General features: G+C 44.9%; 3 protein-coding genes across 7 annotated transcripts in view; 2 read left to right on the top strand and 1 right to left on the bottom strand.

Moving 5' to 3' along the window:
• Positions 1 to 135: 135 nt before the first annotated feature.
• On the bottom strand, positions 136 to 2,193 carry LOC129832840 (zinc finger protein ZFP2-like). The gene is made up of 4 exons (XM_055896903.1): positions 1,871 to 2,193; positions 1,395 to 1,482; positions 1,190 to 1,298; positions 136 to 977 (listed from the first exon to the last, which is right to left on the bottom strand). Exons 1-4 carry the CDS (start codon positions 2,191 to 2,193, stop codon positions 268 to 270), a joined length of 1,230 nt encoding a protein of 409 aa, XP_055752878.1. The 3' UTR covers positions 136 to 267.
• LOC129832836 (uncharacterized) lies at positions 1,949 to 8,739 on the top strand. 5 transcript variants are annotated; one of them, XM_055896890.1, is made up of 5 exons: positions 1,949 to 2,038; positions 3,380 to 3,648; positions 4,455 to 4,562; positions 5,027 to 5,043; positions 6,095 to 8,739. In XM_055896890.1, the coding sequence occupies exon 5, from the start codon at positions 7,016 to 7,018 to the stop codon at positions 8,462 to 8,464; it is 1,449 nt and encodes a 482-aa protein (XP_055752865.1). In that variant the 5' UTR covers positions 1,949 to 2,038; positions 3,380 to 3,648; positions 4,455 to 4,562; positions 5,027 to 5,043; positions 6,095 to 7,015; the 3' UTR covers positions 8,465 to 8,739. The 5 variants fall into 5 exon arrangements, with proteins under 5 accessions (XP_055752865.1, XP_055752864.1, XP_055752862.1 ...); XM_055896889.1 differs by lacking the exon at positions 5,027 to 5,043; XM_055896887.1 differs by having other exon boundaries at positions 4,455 to 6,235; positions 6,470 to 8,739.
• Positions 8,740 to 11,332: 2,593 nt separating this feature from the next.
• Positions 11,333 to 21,258, top strand: part of LOC129832834 (procollagen galactosyltransferase 1-like) — a 34,888-nt gene continuing 24,962 nt past the window's right edge. The window contains exon 1 of the mRNA XM_055896882.1: positions 11,333 to 11,740. Coding sequence (XP_055752857.1) covers positions 11,523 to 11,740 — 218 coding nt within the window. The 5' untranslated portion in view covers positions 11,333 to 11,522. The remainder of the gene's footprint in view (positions 11,741 to 21,258) is intronic.

The following is a 21,258-nucleotide window of genomic DNA, read 5'->3' as shown; positions in this document are numbered from 1 at the left end:
TGATGTTTAGAGCCAATTAAAAAAACTAGACACCTTGGCAGTTGGCTGTTACTTTTCAGGGCTATATTTCACCTCCAAAACCCATTTGAAATGAGGAAAAATATGACAGACAGCAAAATAGAGACCTAACAAATGTTGAAAAAGGGACACCTTTATTTTTCTGAAAAGCAAAGACTTCTATTCTATGAGGAAAACCTTTAATGACTGAAGTCCATCAAATCCGCTGCAGAGGCTGGTTGGTTGGTACTAGTACTGACGAGGTCTATTTTACCATCTGTCCTCTTGAAAACTGGACTCACTGTAAACATGCATGCTGAACTCTGTATGTACACCCATGTGTTTCTTAAGGTTACAGTTTTTAGTAAATCCCTTCCCACATTTCACACAAACATAAGGTTTTTCTCCAGTGTGGGTGCGCTGGTGCATATCGAGAGTGCATTTTTGAATGAAGCTCTTGCCACAGTCGAGGCAGCGATATGGCTTTTCTCCAGTGTGGGTGCGTTGGTGGGTATAAAGATGCCCTTTCTGTGCGTATCTCTTTCCACACAGCGTGCATCGGTACGGTTTCTCTCCAGTGTGACTTCGCTGGTGTATTTCCAGCTGACTGTAACACCTGAAGTTCTTGCCACATTGCATACAGCCAAATCGTTTAGCTCCTGACGTTCTCAGGCTGTGGATCTTCATGTTCGACTTTGCCACACTGAATCTCTGAGAGGGCACATTTGTTATACCACCAGAGCTGTTTCCAGTTATGGAGTTTCTTTGTGCAGCAGGTGTGATCTGCTGTGCATCCTGGCTCTGTGAACACGCAGGCGGCATCCAATGCGTGTCCAGGTCCTCCAATTGCACTCTGGATGAGGGCGGAGTGCTGTGGTTCACTTGGCTCTCAGTAAGCATAAGGTGTTTGTCTGAGCCGTCTGGACGATGCTGATGCACATCGAGACACGCAACATCTGTATCAAGTGATGTTGCTGCTCCTGTTTGACACAGGAAGGCATGTATAAGTATATATTTTAGAGCAGAATTAAACAGTTCAATCTTTATTCAGTTACACAAGACAAGCCAATGCTTCTGCATTTTGCCTATTGTATTATTGCACTAGATTACCCAACCGTCTAGGTTACCCAAATGTTCAGCAATGCCAACAGAAGTCACTGTCCTCCCTGATTTTTAACCCATCAACACTCACCCTTTTCATTTATGAGTTCGGTCTTTGGCCCACTACCCCATATGTCCACCTCTGAAGGTTCCTCCTTGATCACAATCAACTCAGGCTGGTCTCTCACCACTGTGGTAGGCTTTAGGGTAAATAACAATAGCTCAGCAAAAAATGGTAACTTGAACGACATTACAGTAAAGCTACTTGACAGAAGGAATGACAGTTCATAACTTACCACTGTTTCCAAAACAAGAGCACTATCTTCAACCGGATGGATGACGTGCATCTCTTGGGGAGGACAAATGTTTTCCCAGGAACTCTCACTAAGCATACAAGAAAAAATATAGATTTAATTCTGCCAGATAAAAGGGGTTGGGTTCATTCAATAAATAAGGTATTTCATACAATTATTTTTACATCAGCATTTATCAAGAACTACTTTACAGTTACCCAGCCTAAACCCAAAGAGCAAGCAGAAGCCACAGGATTCAAGCAGCACAGGGTTTCATGCAGAATCATTCTAATATCTGTGATTTGTGGCCAGTATAAATAATCCAGACCTGGGTTAAAAAAATATATAGCAAATTAGGCATGTGCACTTTGGGAACTAAAACACAGCACACGTATTTGACCCAGATATATTCACATACACACACACAACTGAGTCATTACTTGCCCATAGAATATTGAATAAGAGTCAACTTTGCAAACCTTTTTTTGATTGCAGGTCTTTTTGGCTCAGATTGAGGTATTTCACAATAATCGTTCATTGAACCATCTCTCACTCTTGTTGGTGTTATCGTGCGTGTATCTGTGGTTGCGTGCTGCCTGTGCCCTCGGTCGATCCAAAGCAAATTCTCCATCAACTGCAGTTTCTCTGTAAGTGCTGCTATTTCATTCCGACCACGCGTTATTTCTAATTTTAAAACCTTTGATTCGATGTCGACCAGTTTGCTTATTTCTGAAACAGCTGTTTTTGATAACGCGTCCATAACAGATACGAGCTGTGCTTGAAAACAAAAAGCTGTCGACATTTTGGCAAAGGTATATATAAAACTCAAATATGCTGATAACTGTATGTACTACTTTCAACGAGCTGTCAAATATTTAGTTTGTTAAATATAACAATGTGTGCCTCGAGTTCTTTGTACAAACATGCACACAACAAAGACACATGGTTCCATCTACAGGATCGGAGGGGAAATCACAGCAAAGAGAAGAGGCAACTTTGTATCTAAAAAGCATTTGGGAGAATAATTTTAGAACGTTTTAATTTAACAACTACCATAACTATATCGAGTAAAGGGAGGTTAAATTATTATAAGTAGTTCATCAACTGTTAATTATCATTTGGTTGATTTCCATCTAATATCGTATACGATCCAGATAATCAAAGACGATTATAGTGTACTAAAGACAGTTTTTAGGCTTAAATCCATATGCAGTGCACATAACACACATAGGATTTGAGGTAATCCCAATCACTACAATTACCAGAATGCAACATAACATCGCGGTCCTGGATATTTGACTGGCCAGTGGATGAATAGTTTCAGGAAGTGCTGCGAGTGGCAAAATGTTCGCCGACCAAAAAAAAAAAGTTGTCATTCGACAAGATTAACTTTGAGTAAAATGTTGCTTTTCCACACTCTTTATTAGAGCTAATAGTATGAATTTGATACCTGTCTGAAACTGGTGAGCTTCACCTACCTGCAAGCTATCAATGGCACTGGAGAGCTCTTTTACATGCACCATAGTGTACACTATTACAACGTGAATCAGTGAGATTCTGCTAATAAATCAGACTGTTATACCAGTTTCTGGTTACACAGCCTGAAACTAAGCACTGCAAAAACTTGGAAAGTTTCTGTACAAGCCAGAATGTTTAACACAATTACATTTGAACGTAGGCTGATGTACAGGCAATGGAAAGCCTAGTCATATTCGGACTGCAGTGAGATGTGAAGTTCCCCTGAAGAGTACTCGCCATCATTATTATTATAGACCAGTCCAGTCTTAACTTTTTTTGCTATATTTATTGGTAGCTGGCCCTCTTCTCTGCAATTGGGGAAATTCTGCAATATCATGGTGAATTGTAAAACAATGATGTGGATTGACAGTGACACTTCCTCCTTGCTGGTATAATAAGTGCATCACTGATTATAAAATAAACTGTTTTCCGTTACATCAACCTTCTTTCTTTCCCCTCTTCTATTCCAGTCAGGATGTCAGGCAGAAGAGTAGTGGTGTTCTCTTCAGCAGCAGAGCTTGGTCCAACTCTGGCTCACCTGGTAGCATTTCGGGCTGACAAGGCCCTGTTGGACCATGGCCGGTTCTCCCTGGGCCTCTCAGGGGGCAGCCTGGTGCCCATGCTCAGCAAGGAGCTGCCCGTCCTGCCAGACCTGGACTGCAGCCACTGGCTAGCAGGTTTCTGTGATGAGAGGCTGGTTCCCTTTGACGATGGAGAGAGTACCTATGGACTGTACAAGGTAACAGAATCTCATAGTTTACTGGTCCTTGCCTCGGCAGCTGCATATATTAAAATCACAGAGTTTACTGTAAATCTGATATGCACAAAAGATAACAATTAATATACACTAAATGTACAAAATATTAGGAACACCTGCTTTTTCCATGACAGACTGACCAGGTGAAGGCTATGATCCCTTATTGATGTCAGTTGTTAAATCCACTTCAATCAGTGTAGCTGAAGGGGGGGGGACAGGTTAAAGAAGGACAATTCAGACACGTATTGTGTGCAGTATGTGTGCCGTTCAGAGGGTGAATGGGCAAGACGAAATATTTAAGTGCCGTTGAATGGGGTATGGTACTAGATGCCAGGCGCACCAGTTCAAATGTGTGTCAAGAACTGCATGGTTTTTCACGCTCAACAGTTTCCTGTGTGTATCATAAATGGTCCACCACCCAAAGGACATTCAGCCAACTTGACACAACTATGGGAAGCATTTGAGTCAATATGGGCCAGCATCCCTGTGGATCGCTTTCGAAACCTTGTAGAGTCCATGCCCCGACAAATTGAGGCTGTTCTGAGGGAAAAGGGGGGTGTAACTCAATGTTAGGAAGGTGTTCCTAATGTTTTGTACAGTCAGTGCATGTGCATATTCTTATCTACAGCCTGATGTCTGTATTTTTCTTCGAGCACACATATTTAATTCAGGGGCAGGGCATTTACCTTTTTCTAGTTCTCATTAAAACCTTAAGTAAGGACAGTTCTTCTGCATCTATCAGGTTAAATAGCTCTTTATATTCAATCATGTTTTGTTTTTGTCAACAGAATCGGTTGTTCTCCTAAATCAACATCCCAGACAGTGGGGTCCTGACGATTGACCCCTCTTTATCTGTACAGGAGTGTGCTGAGGATTATGCCCGCAAACTGAAGGAGGTACACACACACACACATATACACACACACACACATATACACACACACAGTTCATTTATCACTTGTATGGTTATGAAACAAAGTAAAGTTATGACATGAAACACAGAGATATTATAGTCTATTTTGGTATTAAAGGCAGACTCAGCGATATGACGTAGATGCAGAAAGTAAACAGCACAGTGGGTCAATTTCCGCAACAACTAAGAGTGTTGAATCGCAAGACTCAACTTCTCTGCTGATTCGGTGCCCTGTCTACCACGCTGTGAACAGTGTGCAGGGAACCCGTGCAGATACTTTGTGCGACCGCGTGGGAGCGAAGTGTTGCATCTCGCTCATCTCAATACCTCCAGTGCTGCTTGTGGCAACGTCATTTCACTGAGTCCTGAAAGGAGGATATCTCTGTGTTTGATCTGTTTTGCTGCTGGACATGGGGCCTGATGGACACACCTGTTCCATCTTCCCAGACCATCCCCTGCTGTAGGTGAGCACAGTCTACAGCCCAGTTTCAGGTCGTCTTTATTGCACTGTAGCCTCATTGTTGACTCCTAGGTTGTCTTTTTTTGCAGTCGCGTTGCACTGTTTATCAAATCTCACAACGCCTGGAGAAGTGTTTAGCATGTTTTATGATAAAGCAATCTTCTTTAGACGACCTGGAACGCCACCTGTATCACTCACTAGGTTGTAATTCTGGTATCAAAGGAGCTAAAACGGATAATTATTTACATCAATGTTACTAATACGTCTCCTTTTTTTTTTATCCATATGGTCTTGTGATGATCAGATCATGACATTACATCTGTTCTCCATGAGGGTTAAAAAACGTTAAAGGCATTGCTTGGTCTGGGTGTAATTAAAGCTGTTAGGTACTATTCTCATCAGATAGTCTTTCATGAAGGAAGGACTGTCTTCTGTTATGGGAGATCAGAAAACCCTCAGCATACATGTCCCAAGCAGCCGCCCTCTCCCAGTTTCATGTTATCTGAACTGGAAATGAGCCATAACCACTCTACAGTTAGTTAAATACAAATATTTAGGTTTAGCACATGTAAGGGAAGACGTTCATGTTGACACAAACATAATGTATTGTAGTGCAAAGCCATGAATGCATGATTGCAAATTACTGTCAGACCGACATATGGGGCTTTTAACCATGTTAGAAAATCTCACACCACTTCACACACCCATTGTTAAAAATCCCCCTGGGAACCCAGCCTTCAGTCTATCATAATTAGAACATCTTTTAAAGACACTTATAGATAATATGCAGTAAGTTAAAATATGGATTCAGAGGTTTGGGGCTATAAATGAATGTATAGCCAGTATTTTGTGGCGTCTCAGTGTAAGGTTTAAAAAAATTGTCTTTAGATTCTTCCTTTCAGTTAATTCAAGTCTGGTTCTGACCAGTAGTGTGTTTATTTAATGTGTTCCGTCACACACATGTATACACCTGTCCTGCCATGCATGTGTTGTTTTAGTCACTCCACTGGCTATGTATGGACCGTTCTTGTGTTTTGGTTTTACTCCTCTTTTAGGAAACCTAGAAAATTGTGGCCCCAATCGGTGACTCGCCCAAGCCCCCACCACAACGTGTGACCATGACATTTCCCATGGTGAACTTAGCCCACTGTGTGGTCTTTGTGTCAACAGGGGGCAGCAAAGCACCAGTGCTAAAGGTACTGTATCCTATCCTCCAAACTGGCATCCTCTCTGACGCAATAATATCTCACCCTGATCCTAACCTATTAAGCATCAAGAAATGTCACTATGAAGACTTGATTCAGGTTATTTGTATTTATGTTTACCTGTAATTTACTGTTTAAAAAAATATATATCACAAAAATAGATCTCACTGTAAAACAGTAATGCATTGAGAGCATTTCTGTGGTTGTTGTTAACACTACGAGAAGTGAGCTTTTCCTTTCAAGTGCTGGAGGGTGGTGAAGGCCCGGCCCTACCTGCAGCCAGAGTGGTCCTCAGCCACGGTGAGCTGTTCTGGCTCACAGATGAACCGGCCACTGCTTCCTTGACACTCCAAATGGAGAGACCACGCTCTGCAGCAAAACTCTACAGACCAAAGAGAAGGACAAAAAGGAGCTCAAAAACTCAACACCCACAGAGAAAAATGTACAGGATATCATTGAACAATCCTGTTTCTATTTGACAGTGTTATGTTTTAGGCATGAGATTAAACCCTACCTATCAGGGAAATGGGATTTAAGGGAATTAATGAATGAATAGGAAAAACATTGGATTGTTTACACAACAGTTGTAGAACGGTGCTGAATGTATGTATAATGATGGGGAAACCATTTGAAGTAGTTGCTGCATGATTCATTCCAGAGGAAACGGTGTAATGTCATAATAATACAAATAGTTTTACGGTTAAAGTTTCAGGGTTCTTTAGTGTGTACTATACCTCTCTCATCATTACTCAATGCCTAGGTTTACCTCCAATGTACTCACATCCTACCTTACCTTTGTCTGTACACTATGCCTTGACTCTATGCTATCGTGCCCAGAAACCTGCTCCTTTTACTCTCTGTTCCGAACGTGCTAGACGGCCAGTTCGTATAGCATTTAGCCGTACCCTTATCCTACTTCTCCTCTGTTCCTCTGGTGATGTAGAGGTTAATCCAGGTCCTGCAGTGGCTAGCTCCACTCCCACTCCCCAGGTGCTCTCATTTGTTGACTTCTGTAACCGTAAAAGCCTTGGTTTCATGCATGTTAACATTATAAGCCTACTCCCTAAGTTTGTTTTACTCACTGCGTTAGCACACTCTGCCAACCCGGATGTCTTAGCCGTGTCTGAATCCTGGTTTAGGAAAACCACCAAAAACCCTGAAATCTCCATCGCTAACTATAACATTTTCCGCCAAGATAGAACTGCCAAAGGGGGCGGTGTTGCAATCTACTGCAAAGATAGCCTGCAGAGTTCTGTATTACTATCCAAGTCTGTACCCAAACAATTCGAGCTTCTACTTCTAAAAATGCACCTTTCCAGAAACAAGTCTCTCACTGTTGCTGCTTGCTATAGACCTCCCTCTGCCCCCAGCTGTGCCCTCGATACCATATGTGAATTGATTGCCCCCCATCTATCTTCTGAGCTCGTGCTACTAGGTGACCTAAACTGGGACATGCTTAACACTCCGGCCATCCTACAATCTAAGCTTGATGCCCTCAATCTCACACAAATTATCAATGAACCTACCAGGTATAACCCCAAATCCGTAAACACGGGCACCCTCCTAGATGTCATCCTAACTAACTTGCCCTCCAAATACACCTCTGCTGTTTTCAATCAAGATCTCAGTGATCACTGCCTCATTGCCTGCATCCGTAATGGGTCTGCGACCAAACGACCACCCCTCATCACTGTCAAACGCTCCCTAAAACACTTCAGCGAGCAGGCCTTTCAAATCGACCTGGCCGGGGTATCCTGGAATGACATTGACCTCATCCCGTCAGTAGATGATGCCTGGCTATTCTTTAAAAGTGCCTTCCTCACCATCTTAAATAAGCATGCCCCACTCAAAAAATGTAGAACTAGGAATAGATATAGTCCTTGGTTCACTCCAGACCTGTCTGCCCTTGACCAGCACAAAAACATCCTGTGGCGTTCTGCATTAGCATCGAATAGCCCCCGTGATATGCAGCTTTTCAGGGAAGTTAGGAGCAAATATACACAGGCAGTTAGGAAAGCTAAGGCTAGCTTTTTCAAACAGAAATTTGCATCCTGTAGTACTAACTCAAAAAAGTTCTGGGACACTGTAAAGTGTCACGTTCCTGACCTGTTTTCTGTTGTTTTGTATGTGTGTGATGGTCAGGGCGTGAGTTTTGGGTGGGCAGTCTATGTTTTCCGTTTCTATGTTGGTTTTGGGTTGCCTGGTATGGCTCTTAATTAGAGGCAGGTGTTTTGCGTTTTCCTCTAATTGAGAGTCATATTAAGGTAGGTTGTTCTCACTGTTTGTTTGTGGGTGATTGTCGCTGTGTCTGTGTATTTTGCACCACAGGGTACTGTCTCGTCTCGTTCGTTCGGTCATTCCTGTTTATGTGTTCCTCATTTCATGTAAGTTCATAGTTTAGGTCTGTCTTGTTCGTTTTGTTATTTTGTAAATCATTTCAAGTGTATTTCGTTTCGTGTTTTTCCGTCTTGTCAATAAACATTATGTATTCATCACCCGCTGCGCCTTGGTCAACTCACTCACCGAAAGAGAGCCGTTACATAAAGTCCATGGAGAATAAGAGCACCTCCTCCCAGCTGCCCACTGATCTGAGGCTGGAAAACACTGTTACCACCGATAAATCCACTATAATTGAGCATTTCAATAAGCATTTCTCTACGGCTGGCCATGCTTTCCACCTGGCTATCCCTACCCCGGTCAACTGCCCGGCACCCTCCACAGCCACCCGCCAATGCCCCCACCATTTCTCCTTCACCCAAATCCAGACAGCTGATGCTCTGAAAGAGCTGCAAAATCTGGACCCATACAAATCAGCCGGGCTAGACAATCTGGACCCTGTCTTTCTAAAATTATCTGCCGAAATTGTTGCAACCCCTATTACTAGCCTGTTCAACCTCTTTCGTATCGTCTGAGATTCCCAAAGATTGGAAAGCTCTTCAAAGGGGGTGACACTCTCGACCTGAACTGCTACAGACCTATATCTATCCTACCCTGTCTTTCTAAGGTCTTCAAAAGCCAAGTTAACAAACAGATTACCGACCATTTCGAATCCCACCGTACCTTCTCCACTATGTAATCTGGTTTCAGAGCTAGTCATGGGTGCACCTCAGCCCCGCTCAAGGTTCTAAATGACATCATAACCGCCATCGATAAGACATTACTGTGCAGCCGTATTCATCGACCTGGCCAAGGCTTTCGACTCTGTCAATCACGACATTCTTATTGGCAGACTCAACAGCCTTGGTTTCTCAAGTGATTGCCTCGCCTGGTTTACCAACTACTTCTCTGATAGAGTTCAGAGAGTGATAGAGTTCACTCTCTTCTCTGTATAGATCAATGATGTCGCTCTTGCTGCTGGTGATTCTCTGACCCACCTCTACGCAGACGACACCATTCTGTATACTTCTGGCCCCTCTTTGGACACTGTGTTAACTAACCTCCAGACGAGCTTCAATGCCATACAACTCTCCTTCCGTGGCCTCCAACTGCTCTTAAACGCAAGTAAAACTAAATGCATGCTATTCAATCGATCACTGCCCGCACCTGCTCGCCCGTCCAGCATCACTACTCTGGACGGCTCTGACTTAGAATACGTGGACAACTACAAATACCTGGGTGTCTGGTTAGACTATAAACTCTCCTTCCAGACTCACGTTAAGCATCTCCAATCCAAAATTAAATCTAGAATCGGCTTCCTATATCGCAACAAAGCATCCTTCACTCATGCTGCCAAACATACCCTCGTAAAACTGACCATCCTACCGATCCTCGACTTCGGTGATGTCATCTATAAAATAGCCTCCAACACTCTACTCAACAAACTGGATGCAGTCTATCACAGTGCCATCCGATTTGTCACCAAAGCCCCATACACTAGCCACCATTGTGACCTGTACGCTCTTGTTGGTTGGCCCTCGCTTCATACTCGTCGCCAAACCCACTGGTTACAGGTTATCTACAAGTCTCTGCTAGGTAAAGCCCCGCCTCATCTCAGCTCACTGTTCACCATAGCAGCACCCACTCGTAGCACACGCTCCAGCAGGTATATCTCACTGGTCACCCCCAAAGCCAATTCCTCCTTTGGTCGTCTTTCCTTCCAGTTCTCTGCTGCCAATGACTGGAACGAACTGCAAAAATCTCTGAAGCTGGAGACTCATATCTCCCTCACTAGCTTTAAGCACCAGCTGTCAGAGCAGCTCACAGATCACTGCACCTGTACATAGCCCATCTGTAAACAGCCCATCTATCTACCTACCTCATCCCCATACTGTATTTATTTATTTATCTTGCTCCTTTGCACCCCAGTATCTCAACTTGCACATTCATCTTCTGCACATCTATCATTCCAGTGTTTAATTGCTATATTGTAATTACTTCGCCACCATGGTCTATTTATTGCCTTAACTTACCTCATTTGCACTCACCGTATATAGACTTTTTGTTTTCTTTTGTTCTACTGTATTATTGACTGTATGTTTTGTTTATTCCATGTGTAACTCTGTGTTGTTGTATGTGTCGAATTGCTATGCTTTATCTTGGCCAGGTCGCAGTTGCAAATGAGAACTTGTTCTCAACTAGCCTACCTGGTTAAATATAGGTAAAATAAAAAATTATATATTTAAAAAATATTTAAAAAATGTAAAAATTATCTCGTGGAATTGTATGGGATTCCAACTAGCTGCTTGTATGGTAGCCTCCGCCTGAAAGGCTCCACATGAGACCAGTGTTTACTTTGTTACTAATCTGTTGACCGCTGTACTTTGAAGTCCGACTTTGCATTGGACTATCAAAGTGGGCGATAAAATGTATGACATGCACTTCTGTCCAACCAAAACATTTATGATGTTGATGATAAACTGAAATGGCACATGCCCTTCTTGGCTAAAGGGTACAGTGATGAAAATAAAAGTGAATATTTGTACAGAATTATTATCAATATTAACATTACAAATCGATTAATGTAGGTTCAAAAAATGAATTTGCTCAAATCGCAATAGTTTCCACGTGCAACAATGATTATTCAACATGTCATTATAAACTTGCTGTTACATTGTAACAACCACAGTGTAATTTAGGCCCATCCCCTTTAAACATTGAGGGACATTCCCTTTAATCCTCTGGTTGACTAGAGCCTGAGACTATTTGCAGCGTTGTCACTGAGGTGTTGCGTTTTTGTCGGTGGTGACATATTTTCACGAAAGGGCTTCAAGTCAGTGAAATATTTGCTCTTTCTGCATAGTGTACGTCTTTGTTAGTGTATAACTTGCTGGGCTTTGCGATGCACCGGTACATCTTCCTTCTGTCCACCGCCCTGACGTTACTGTTCTCCGGACCAGCTCAAGGATACTTCCCCGAAGAACGCTGGAGCCCCGAATCTCCTCTTCTTGCCCCCCGGGTCCTCATTGCCCTTGTCTGCCGCAACTCTGAACATTCTCTGCCTTATTTCCTTGGAACTATCGAACGTCTGAATTATCCCAAGGACCGCGTGGCAATTTGGTAAGTGTCTCAGTTTAAATGTGAGGTATGGTCTCTGATTTATGATGGTATTGCTGTGGCTAGCATGTTCGATAGCTAACGTTACTGCAATTTACAAGGGCAGGGTGTCATATTCCTCGTTACTGGTCAATTTGATTATTTTTAGATGACAGTCGAAAGCAACTTTCCTAGCTCCAACCACATTGTACATATGCAACATAAGAATTACAGCTATCATCACAAAGGTTCCGGAAAGATGGATCCAGTCGAGGTGGGCGCGACTTTCAGTCTTGCACTGTCTGGGAAAGTATTTAGGGGGAAACGGGGTAGTCATTTTCCTGCAACGTCACCATATTCTCGAATTAATTACGTAGAGTGCACTGCATGGTGCATAGTGTTCAATTGAATTGGTCATATGTTTGGCATTTCTGTTGAGGTAGTAGCAGATACTACTATCCGGTGCCTACGTGGTAATAATTCACCCATTGGAAACACAGAAAGGATAGAGCCCCCTTGTAACTAGCTGAGACCTGTCTATCCGTCTTCTACTGTATTTCTCCTCACCTTGGCCAAGTAGAGCATATCCCCTCAGTCTGCAGACTATTCACTATTCAGATTTATGAATGTGTCGCCCTAAGGGATAGGCAAAATACTGATCTGTTAGTTAAGCTATTAAACTGAGATGATGACTACAGGAAATATAGCCACAGAAAATCTCTTGATTGTTCCCCATGATGAAAGCGGGGAGGGGACTGTGGATCTTTATATTTTAGCAGTCTAAATGACTGGGTGGTGGGATGGAGGTCAATTGGAGTATTTATTGGTATTAACCTCCAGGTCAGATAAAATACTGTGTAGCCTATTGCTAAACAGTGTACTGATGTTGTTTGGAGGTAAATAAAATAAACAATGACTTGGAACATCTACTACTGATATAGATATATTGTTAGTGAATGAGTTGTGTACAGGCTGACCACATTAGTTTAGATTAACACTTTAACACTCTGATAATGTAGTTAAATGAATGGCATTCAGTTGTTTTAAAGGGTTTGAGTGTGATGTGCAAAGGGTAGCAATGTAGTTTACTGTCCGATTAAAAAATAAAAATGTGGTGGGGAGAGTAAGGTTCAACATGCTTGTCCACCTGTGTCTTGTGTGCTACAGTACCAACCCACTGGGCACAGATGTCAATTCAACGTCTGTTCCAAGTCGGTTCAATGTAATTTCATTGAAATTATGTGGAAACAACATTGATTCAACCAGCGTGCCCTGAGTGGGAACACTCTCACCCTGTCCTCTCCCGGTGCACTCAAACCTTTCAGGGACATACTTCCAGATGTGAAAGTATATTTAATTTCCTCCCGGTACGGGGACCTCCTATGTGTACACTTGTTGAAAACATTTTCATGGGCCTAATCATAGAATTACATATAGAATCCCTATTAATTTAATAGGATCCCATAGGCCTAATAGTAAAGATTTGTAATTTAACTTTTAAATGTATTTCATTTTAATGTGACAAACACAACCAGTCATGATGTTTTCATCTGATTGTCAAACAATTACTTCAAAAGGTTCATGTAGGCTACCTGCGCACGTTACTCAGGGACGGCCTAAGAATTTTGTTAAGGGGGTGCAAAAAAATTCATGTTTTATAGCCTCATTTAGATATTTTTCTACTCTGAATTTCCAACATTTGGTAAGCTATTTATTAGTCAGCATGTCTATAATTAGATACATGTAGCTTCTGTCATTAGTTGATGCTGATGATCTAGAATACAATATAAAGGCTTGCTCACACTGGCGTAGCACACTATAGCACAGAGCAAGCCTTTATATTGAATTTTCAGCTATACTGAAAAAGTCAGTTCATATAAGGAAATCAGTCAATTGAATAAATGCATTTTTAGTCCCTAATCTATGGATTTCACATGACTGGGAATACAGATATGAATCTGTTGGCCACAGATACCGTGCATTCAGAAAGTATTCAGAACCCTTGACTTTTTCCACATTTTGTTACGTTACAGCTATGGATGCACGATATATCGGTGAGCATATCGGAATCGGCCGATATTAGCTAAAAATGCCAACATCGGTATCGGCACGATGTCTAGTTTAACACCAATGTGCAAAACCGATGTCAAAGCTGACGTGCACACCTATATAACGTAGGTACATGACATAATGACGCCACGATGTTTGCTGTGTGGATCAAGCAGTCAACAAGTCGAGCAGTCATTTGAAAGAGTAAGAACATTTCAGCGAGACAACTCAAAGGCAAAATCCATTAACGCCAAGATAATGGAATTCATTGCCCTTGACAATCAACCGTTCTCTGTTGTGGGTGATGTTGGCTTTCGCGACTGGTCGAGCACCAGTACACACTACCAAATGCGCTATTTTTCAGATGTTGCCCTACCGGAGTTACACACTCATAGCGTCACTGCTATTAGCTTCACGACATACTATGGAACGCCGTTTGGGTCTTTGCGTGTCAAAAAAGATACACGTCAAATAACACTATTTGACAATAGCACTATTTGATACGTTAAATAAGCTTTTAATTCTAGAATGTTGTGTGTTCTGAATTTGCACGTGCAAGCCAAGCGCCACCGCTGCTATCAGTATGTCACGACTTCTGCCGAAGTCGGTTCCTCTCCTTCTTCGGGCGGTGTTCAGCGGTCGACGTCACTGGTCTTCTAGCCATCGGCCTTTTTTTCGTTTTCCATTTGTTTTGTCTTGTTTTCCCTACACCTGGTTTTCATTCCCTCATTACGTGTTGTATATTTAATACTCTGTTCCCCCCATGTCTTTGTGTGGAATTGTTTGTTGTAGTGCTTGTGCACATTGTTGTCTGGTGCGCGACGGGTTTTGTACCCATACGTTGTTATTCTGGATGCCGGTGGTTTTGTATATTAAACTGCTCCGGTTATTACCCAGTTCTGCTCTCCTGCGTCTGACTTCTCTGCTACCATTTACGCACCCCTTACAGAATTCCGCACCAAATCTATGGAGTCAGCAGGAGCAGGTGCCCCTGGTATGGGGGTCGAGGAGCGCGTCCAGGAACACACAGTGATGCTCCACAATCTCGGCGCCATGGACCTCATCGTCCAAGCTATGGACCGCTGGGAGAGACGGGGAGTTCCTCCGGCGCCTCCACCAGCACAACAGGGGCCTCCACTACCCGCTCCCCCTGCACCCGGTTCCAGTGGGATTCGCCTCGCCATCCCCGGGGAGTACGATGGGATGGCTGCTCGCTGCCAGGGTTTCCTGCTTCAGTTGGAATTATACCTGGCCACCGTCCACCCGGCTCCTTCGGGCCGTGAAAGGGTGTCCGCCCTCGTCTCCTGCCTCTCGGGGAAAGCCCTGGAGTGGGCCAACGCCGTGTGGGTGGAGGGAGATGCGGTGCTGGACCACTTTGAAGAGATCATCCGTCGTTTCTGGGCAGTCTTCGACCACCCGACCGAGGGTAGAGCGGCGGGTGAATGTCTTTTCCACCTGCGGCAGGGAACGAGGAGCACACTGGACTTTCGGACCCTGGCCGCCGGAGCGGGATGGAACGTCAGGGCCCTGATCGACCACTATCGTTGCAGTTTGCGCGAGGACGTCCGTCGAGAGTTGGCCTGTAGGGACACCACCCTCACCTTTGACCAGCTGGTAGACCTGTCCATTCGGTTGGATAACCTGCTGGCTACCCGCGGACATACCCCAGCACCACCGCTCTGATGCCCATGGGAGGTTCTGCGCTCAGGGAGACCGGAGGAGGTTCCGTCTCGTGCACCATCTGTGGCCGCAGAGGTCACACTGCCGGTCGGTGCCGGGATGGTTCCTCTGGGGGTCGAGGCAGCAGGCAGGACACTCTGGAGTCACCCCAGATGAGAAGGCACCATTCTCACCCAGAGCCCTCTGTTGCACACATGTTTTTGTTTGTTACTTTTCCTGAGTTTTCCCCGCATTCCCAGCATAAGGCGCTCGTCGATTCGGGCGCGGCTGGGAATTTTATAGACAGATCATTTGCACATAGTTTATGGATCCCCATCGTTCGTGTGGCTATGCCCTTCCCAGTTCATGCTTTAGACAGTCGACCATTAGGGTCAGGGTTAATTAGGGAGGCCACCGCTCCTCTGGGCATGGTGACGCAGGGGGTCACACGGAGAGAATCAGTCTCTTTCTCATTGACTCTCCTGCGTTTCCCGTGGTGCTAGGCCTACCCTGGTTAGCTTGTCATGACCCCACTGTTTCATGGCAACGGAGGGCTCTCACGGGGTGGTCGCGAGAGTGCTCGGGGAGGTGTTTAGGGGTTTCCGTAGGTGCTACTACGGTGGAAAGTCCAGACCAGGTCTCCACCGTGCACATTCCCCCCGAATATGCCGATTTGGCTCTCGCCTTCTCCAAAAAGAAGGCGACTCAATTACCACCCCATCGACAGGGGGTTTGTGCGATAAATCTCCTGGTAGACGCCGCAGTTCCCAGGAGTCACTTGTATCCCCTGTCACAGGCGGAGACGGCGGCTATGGAAACATGTCTCTGAATCCCTGCGTCGGGTACATTCGGTCTTTCACTTCACCAGCCTCCTCGAGTTTCTTTTTTGTGAAGAAGAAGGAGGGAGGTCTGCGCCCGTGTATTGACTACCGAGGCCTAAATCAGATCATGGTGAGGTACAGTTACCCTCTACCTCTTATCGCCATGGTGATTGAGTCAATGCACGGGTTGCGCTTCTTCACCGAGCTAGATCTCAGTAGTGCTTACAACCTAGTGCATATCCGGGAGGGAGACGAGTGTTCAGTACGACCTCAGGGCATTATGAGTACCTCGTCATGCCGTACGGGTTGATGAATGCTCCATCAGTCTTCCAAGCCTTTGTAGATGAGATTTTCAGGGACCTGCACGGGCAGGGTGTAGTGGTGTATATTGATGACATTCTGATTTACTCCGCTACACGCGCCGAGCATGTGTCCCTGGTGCGCAGGGCGCTGAGGTTTATCCGGGGTTTTGGTCAGGTAGCGGCTCCCATTACCTCACTGCTGAAGGGGGGCCCGGTACGTTTGCAGTGGTCGGCGGACAGGGCTTTTGGTCACCTGAGGGCTCTGTTTACCTCGGCTCCCGTGCTGGCCCTTCCGGATCCCTCTTTGGCATTCATAGTGGAGGTGGACGCGTTCGAGGCTGGGATAGGAGCCGTGCTCTCTCAGCGCTCGGGTACGCCAAAGAAAATATGACATGGGGGACCGGGAGCTGGTGGCTGTCGTCAAGGCTTTGAAGGCGTGGAGGCATTGGCTTGAGGGGGCTAAACACCCATTTCTCATCTGGACTGACCACCACAATCTGGAGTACATCCGGGCGGCAAAGAGACTGAACCCTCGCCAGGCAAGGTGGGCCATGTTTTTCACCCGTTTTGTTTTCACCCTTTCTTACAGACCAGGTTCCCAGAACGTGAAGGCAGACGCACTGTCCCGGCTGTATGACACAGAGGAGCGGCCCATGGATCCCACCCCCATACTCCCGGCCTCCTGCCTGGTGGCGCCGGTAGTGTGGAAGCTGGACGCAGACATTGAGCAGCAATGGGGTGCCTTAGGACATAGTGTCTGATCGGGGTCCCCAGTTCACTTCGAGGGTCTGGAGGGCGTTCATGTAACGTCTGGGGGCCTCGATCAGCATTACCTTGGGTTTTCACCCCGAGAGTAACGGGCAGGTGGAGTGAGTTAACCAGGATGTGGGTAGGTTTCTGAGGTCTTATTGCCAGGACCGGCTGGGGGAGTGGGCGGTGTTCGTGCCCTGGGCAGAGATGGCCCAGAACTCGCTCTGCCACTCCTCCCTCCACTAACCTCTACCCCCTTCCAGTGTGTACTGGGGTATCAGCCGGTTCTGGCTCCTTGGCATCAGAGTCAGACCGAGGCTCCTGCGGTGGACGACTGGTTCCGGCGAGCGGAGGAGACATGGAATGCCGCCCATGTTCACCTTCAGCGCGCAGTGCTGCGCCAGAAAGCCAGCGCAGACCGTGCGGGGGACCAGGTCTGGCTCTCGACCCGAAACCTGCCCCTCCGCCTGCCCTGCCGGAAGCTGGGTCCGCGGTTTGTGGGGCCATTTAAAGTCCTGAGGAGACTGAACGAGGTGAGTTACAGGTTACAGCTTCCCCCGATTACCGTATTAACCCCTCGTTCCATGTGTCTCTCCTTAGGCCGGTGGTGGCTGGCCCGCTCCAGGAGTCTGAGGTGCGGGAGGTTCCTCCGCCCCCTCTGGACATCAAGGGGCCATTGACAGAAGTTTACATACACTAAGTTGACTATGCCTTTAAACAGCTTGGAAAATTTCAGAAAATGATGTCATGGCTTTAGAAGCTTCTGATAAGCTAATTGACATAATTGGAGTCAATTGGAGGTGTACCTGTGGATATATTTCAAGGCCTACCTTCAAACTCAGTGCCTCTTTGCTTGACATCATGGGAAAATCCAAAGAAATCAGCCAAGACCTCAGAAAAACAAACAAGTCTGGTTCATCCTTAGGAGCAATTTCCAAACACCTGAAGGTAACACGTTCATCTGTACAAACAGTAGTACGCAAGTATTAACACCATGGGACCACGCAGCCGTCGTACCGCTCAGAAAGGAGACGTGTTTTGTCTCCTAGAGATGAACGTACTTTGGTGCAAAAAGTGCAAATCAATCCCAGAACAACAGCAAAGGACCTTGTGAAGATGCTGGAGGAAACGGGTACAAAAGTATCTATATCCACAGTTAAAGGAGTCCTATATCGATATAACCTGAAAGGCCACTCAGCAAGGAGGAAGCCACTGCTCCAAAACCGCCATAAAAAAGCCAGACTACGGTTTGCAACTGCACATGGGGACAAAGATCGTACTTTTTGGAGAAATGTCCTCAGGTCTGATGAAACAAAAATAGAACTGTTTGGCCATAATGACCATCGTTATGTTTGGAGGAAAAATGGGAACGCTTGCAAGCCGAAGAACACCATCCCAACCGTGAAGCACGGGGGTGGCAGCATCATGTTGTGGGGGTGCTTTGCTGCAGGAGGGCCTGGTGCACTTAACAAAATAGATGGCTTCATGAGGAAGGAAAATTATGTGGATATATTGATGCAACATCTCATGACATCAGTCAGGAAGTTAAAGCTTGGTTGCAAATGGGTCTTCCAAATGGACAATGACCCCAAGCATACTTCCAAAGTTGTGGCAAAATGGCTTAAGGACAACAAAGTCATGGTATTGGAGTGGCCATCACAAAGCCCTGACCTCAATCCTATAGAAAATTTGTGGGCAGAACTGAAAAGCGTGTGCAAGCAAGAAGGCTTACAAACATGACTCAGTAACACCAGCTCTGTCAAGAGGAATGGGCCAAAATTCACCCAACTTATTGTGGGAAGCTTGTGAAAGGCTACGTTTGACCCAAATTTAACAATTTAAAAGCAATGCTACCGAATACCAATTGAGTGTATGTAAACTTCTGACCCACTGGGAATGTGATGAAAGAAATAAAAGCTGAAATAAATCATTCTCTCTACTATTATTCTGACATTTCACATTCTTAAAGTGGTGATCCTAACTGACCTAACTGACTTGCCTATTTAAAGGTAAAAAATAATAATAATAAAAATAAACTGGAAATTTTACTAGGATTGAATGTCAGGAATTGTGAAAAAAATGAGTTTAAATGTATATGGCTAAGGTGTATGTAAACTTCCGGCTTCAATTGTATATTCCTCAGATCCAAAATGAATGGAAAATGTCATTATTGGCATAGGCTATTGGCATAGGCCTATCTGGATCTACACAACCAATGTCAGAATTACATTTGTAGGCTACCCGTGCATATGGTTTCTGGAGAGCAGAGGAGGAGTGGATTTGGACTGTACACGCGTTGGAGAGGTCTTGGTTTGTGTAATCGGGAGTTTGATGTGTACGTAAGTAAATCTTGGACAGCTAGAGTGAGGAGACAGGAGTGAACAAACTTAGCAAGGAGCTGCAGTGTTTTCACAGACCAGTGTGACATCAGCAATCCACTTCACACTGAGAAGATAGGACCTGCTTTGGCTGCCTGCTCTTAAGACTGGAGAATTACAAGCTGTGCTGTCAGTGGCACTGTTGTGCCTAGAGGTTTAGGCCAGACCAGCACTCTGACTCTGTTGCCTATTTGGAAACAACCCCTATGCACTATTCTGCATGATTTGGATAGATTAAGGCTAAGCAATATGGGAGGTAGCTCCTCCCTTGGGCCCCATCTAGAAACAGCCCCTAGCTCCTAACCCCTAGGCACTCATCTGGAACAATTTGACAGTAAGGCCTGCAGACTAAACATGAAGATAGTTAGTTCCTCGTTGCCCTCTGCTTACAGAGTAGCCTACCTAGCCAATCCTCTCAGATCTACATGCCTAAAGGAGGTAGGGGATAGGGGTTGTCTCTTGACGGGGCCTAGGGCTCAGGAGGAGTGATAGGTGTTGTAACTAGAGAACGACCGATATTGTCACACTCTGATCTGTTTCACCTGTCCTTGTGATTGTCTCCACCCCCTCCAGGTGTCGCTTATTTTCTCTGGTGTATTTATCCCTGTCTCTTTGAGCCAGTTGGTCTTGTATGTTCTCAAGTCAACCAGCGTGTTTTCCGTACTCCTTTTCTATTCTCTTTTTGCTTGTCCTCCCGGGTTTTGACCCTTGCCAGTTTTCTGGACTCCGTTCCCGCCTTCCTGACCATTCTGCCTGCCCTGTCCTCGAGCCTGTCTGCCCTTCGGTACCTCCTGGACTCTGAACTGGTTTTGAGCTTTTGCCTTTATACAACCATTCTTTTGCCTACCCCTTTTTGGATTTAATAAACTTCAAAAACTCTTACCATCTGCCTCCTGTGTATGCATCTGGGTCTCGCCTTGTGCCCTTATAGATATGGATATTTTTTTACGCCCAATACCAATTTGGGGGTCAAGGAGGCCGATGGCTGATATTTTAGGCTGATATTCAATATCCATTACATTTTAACATTTTGATGACAATATTCCAGAGACAGCAGTGTATATTCGTTAATACATACATTTTAAAATAACACAATACATTTGACTTTATTTTGACCAATCTAACTACATAACACTATTTTACTTGAATGGTAAATCTCTTGATAAACTTGGTAAATTAAGATGGCATAGACCTTCTCACAATACAGGTGAATGCATATTCAATAGGAGTGTGTGCATGCATTGAGTTATTGAGCTTGTTTTGGCTTATCAGTGGAGAGTAGCTATGGTGCTACAGGTAACAAAATCTATTTGTCTTCCATTTGGGACTTATATTAGCCTACAACTGATCCGAAATGGGCAGTATTGCTGTTGCATGTATTTGAAATACGTATTTTAATTACTTTTAAGTAAGGTGACTGGGACTGGGAATATGGCAGAATACAAACAGAGTGGTCATTCCCTCCATAAGGCAATCAAACAGGCAAAACGTCAGTACAGAGAAAGTGGAGTCGCAATTCAACGGCTCAGACACGAGACGTATGTGGCAGGGTCTACAGACAATCACGGACTACAAAAGGAAAA

Source organism: Salvelinus fontinalis, chromosome 34 (genome assembly GCF_029448725.1).
Source record: "Salvelinus fontinalis isolate EN_2023a chromosome 34, ASM2944872v1, whole genome shotgun sequence".
NCBI classification, from domain to species: domain Eukaryota; kingdom Metazoa; phylum Chordata; class Actinopteri; order Salmoniformes; family Salmonidae; genus Salvelinus; species Salvelinus fontinalis.
This window is presented reverse-complemented; position numbering and strand designations above follow the sequence as displayed.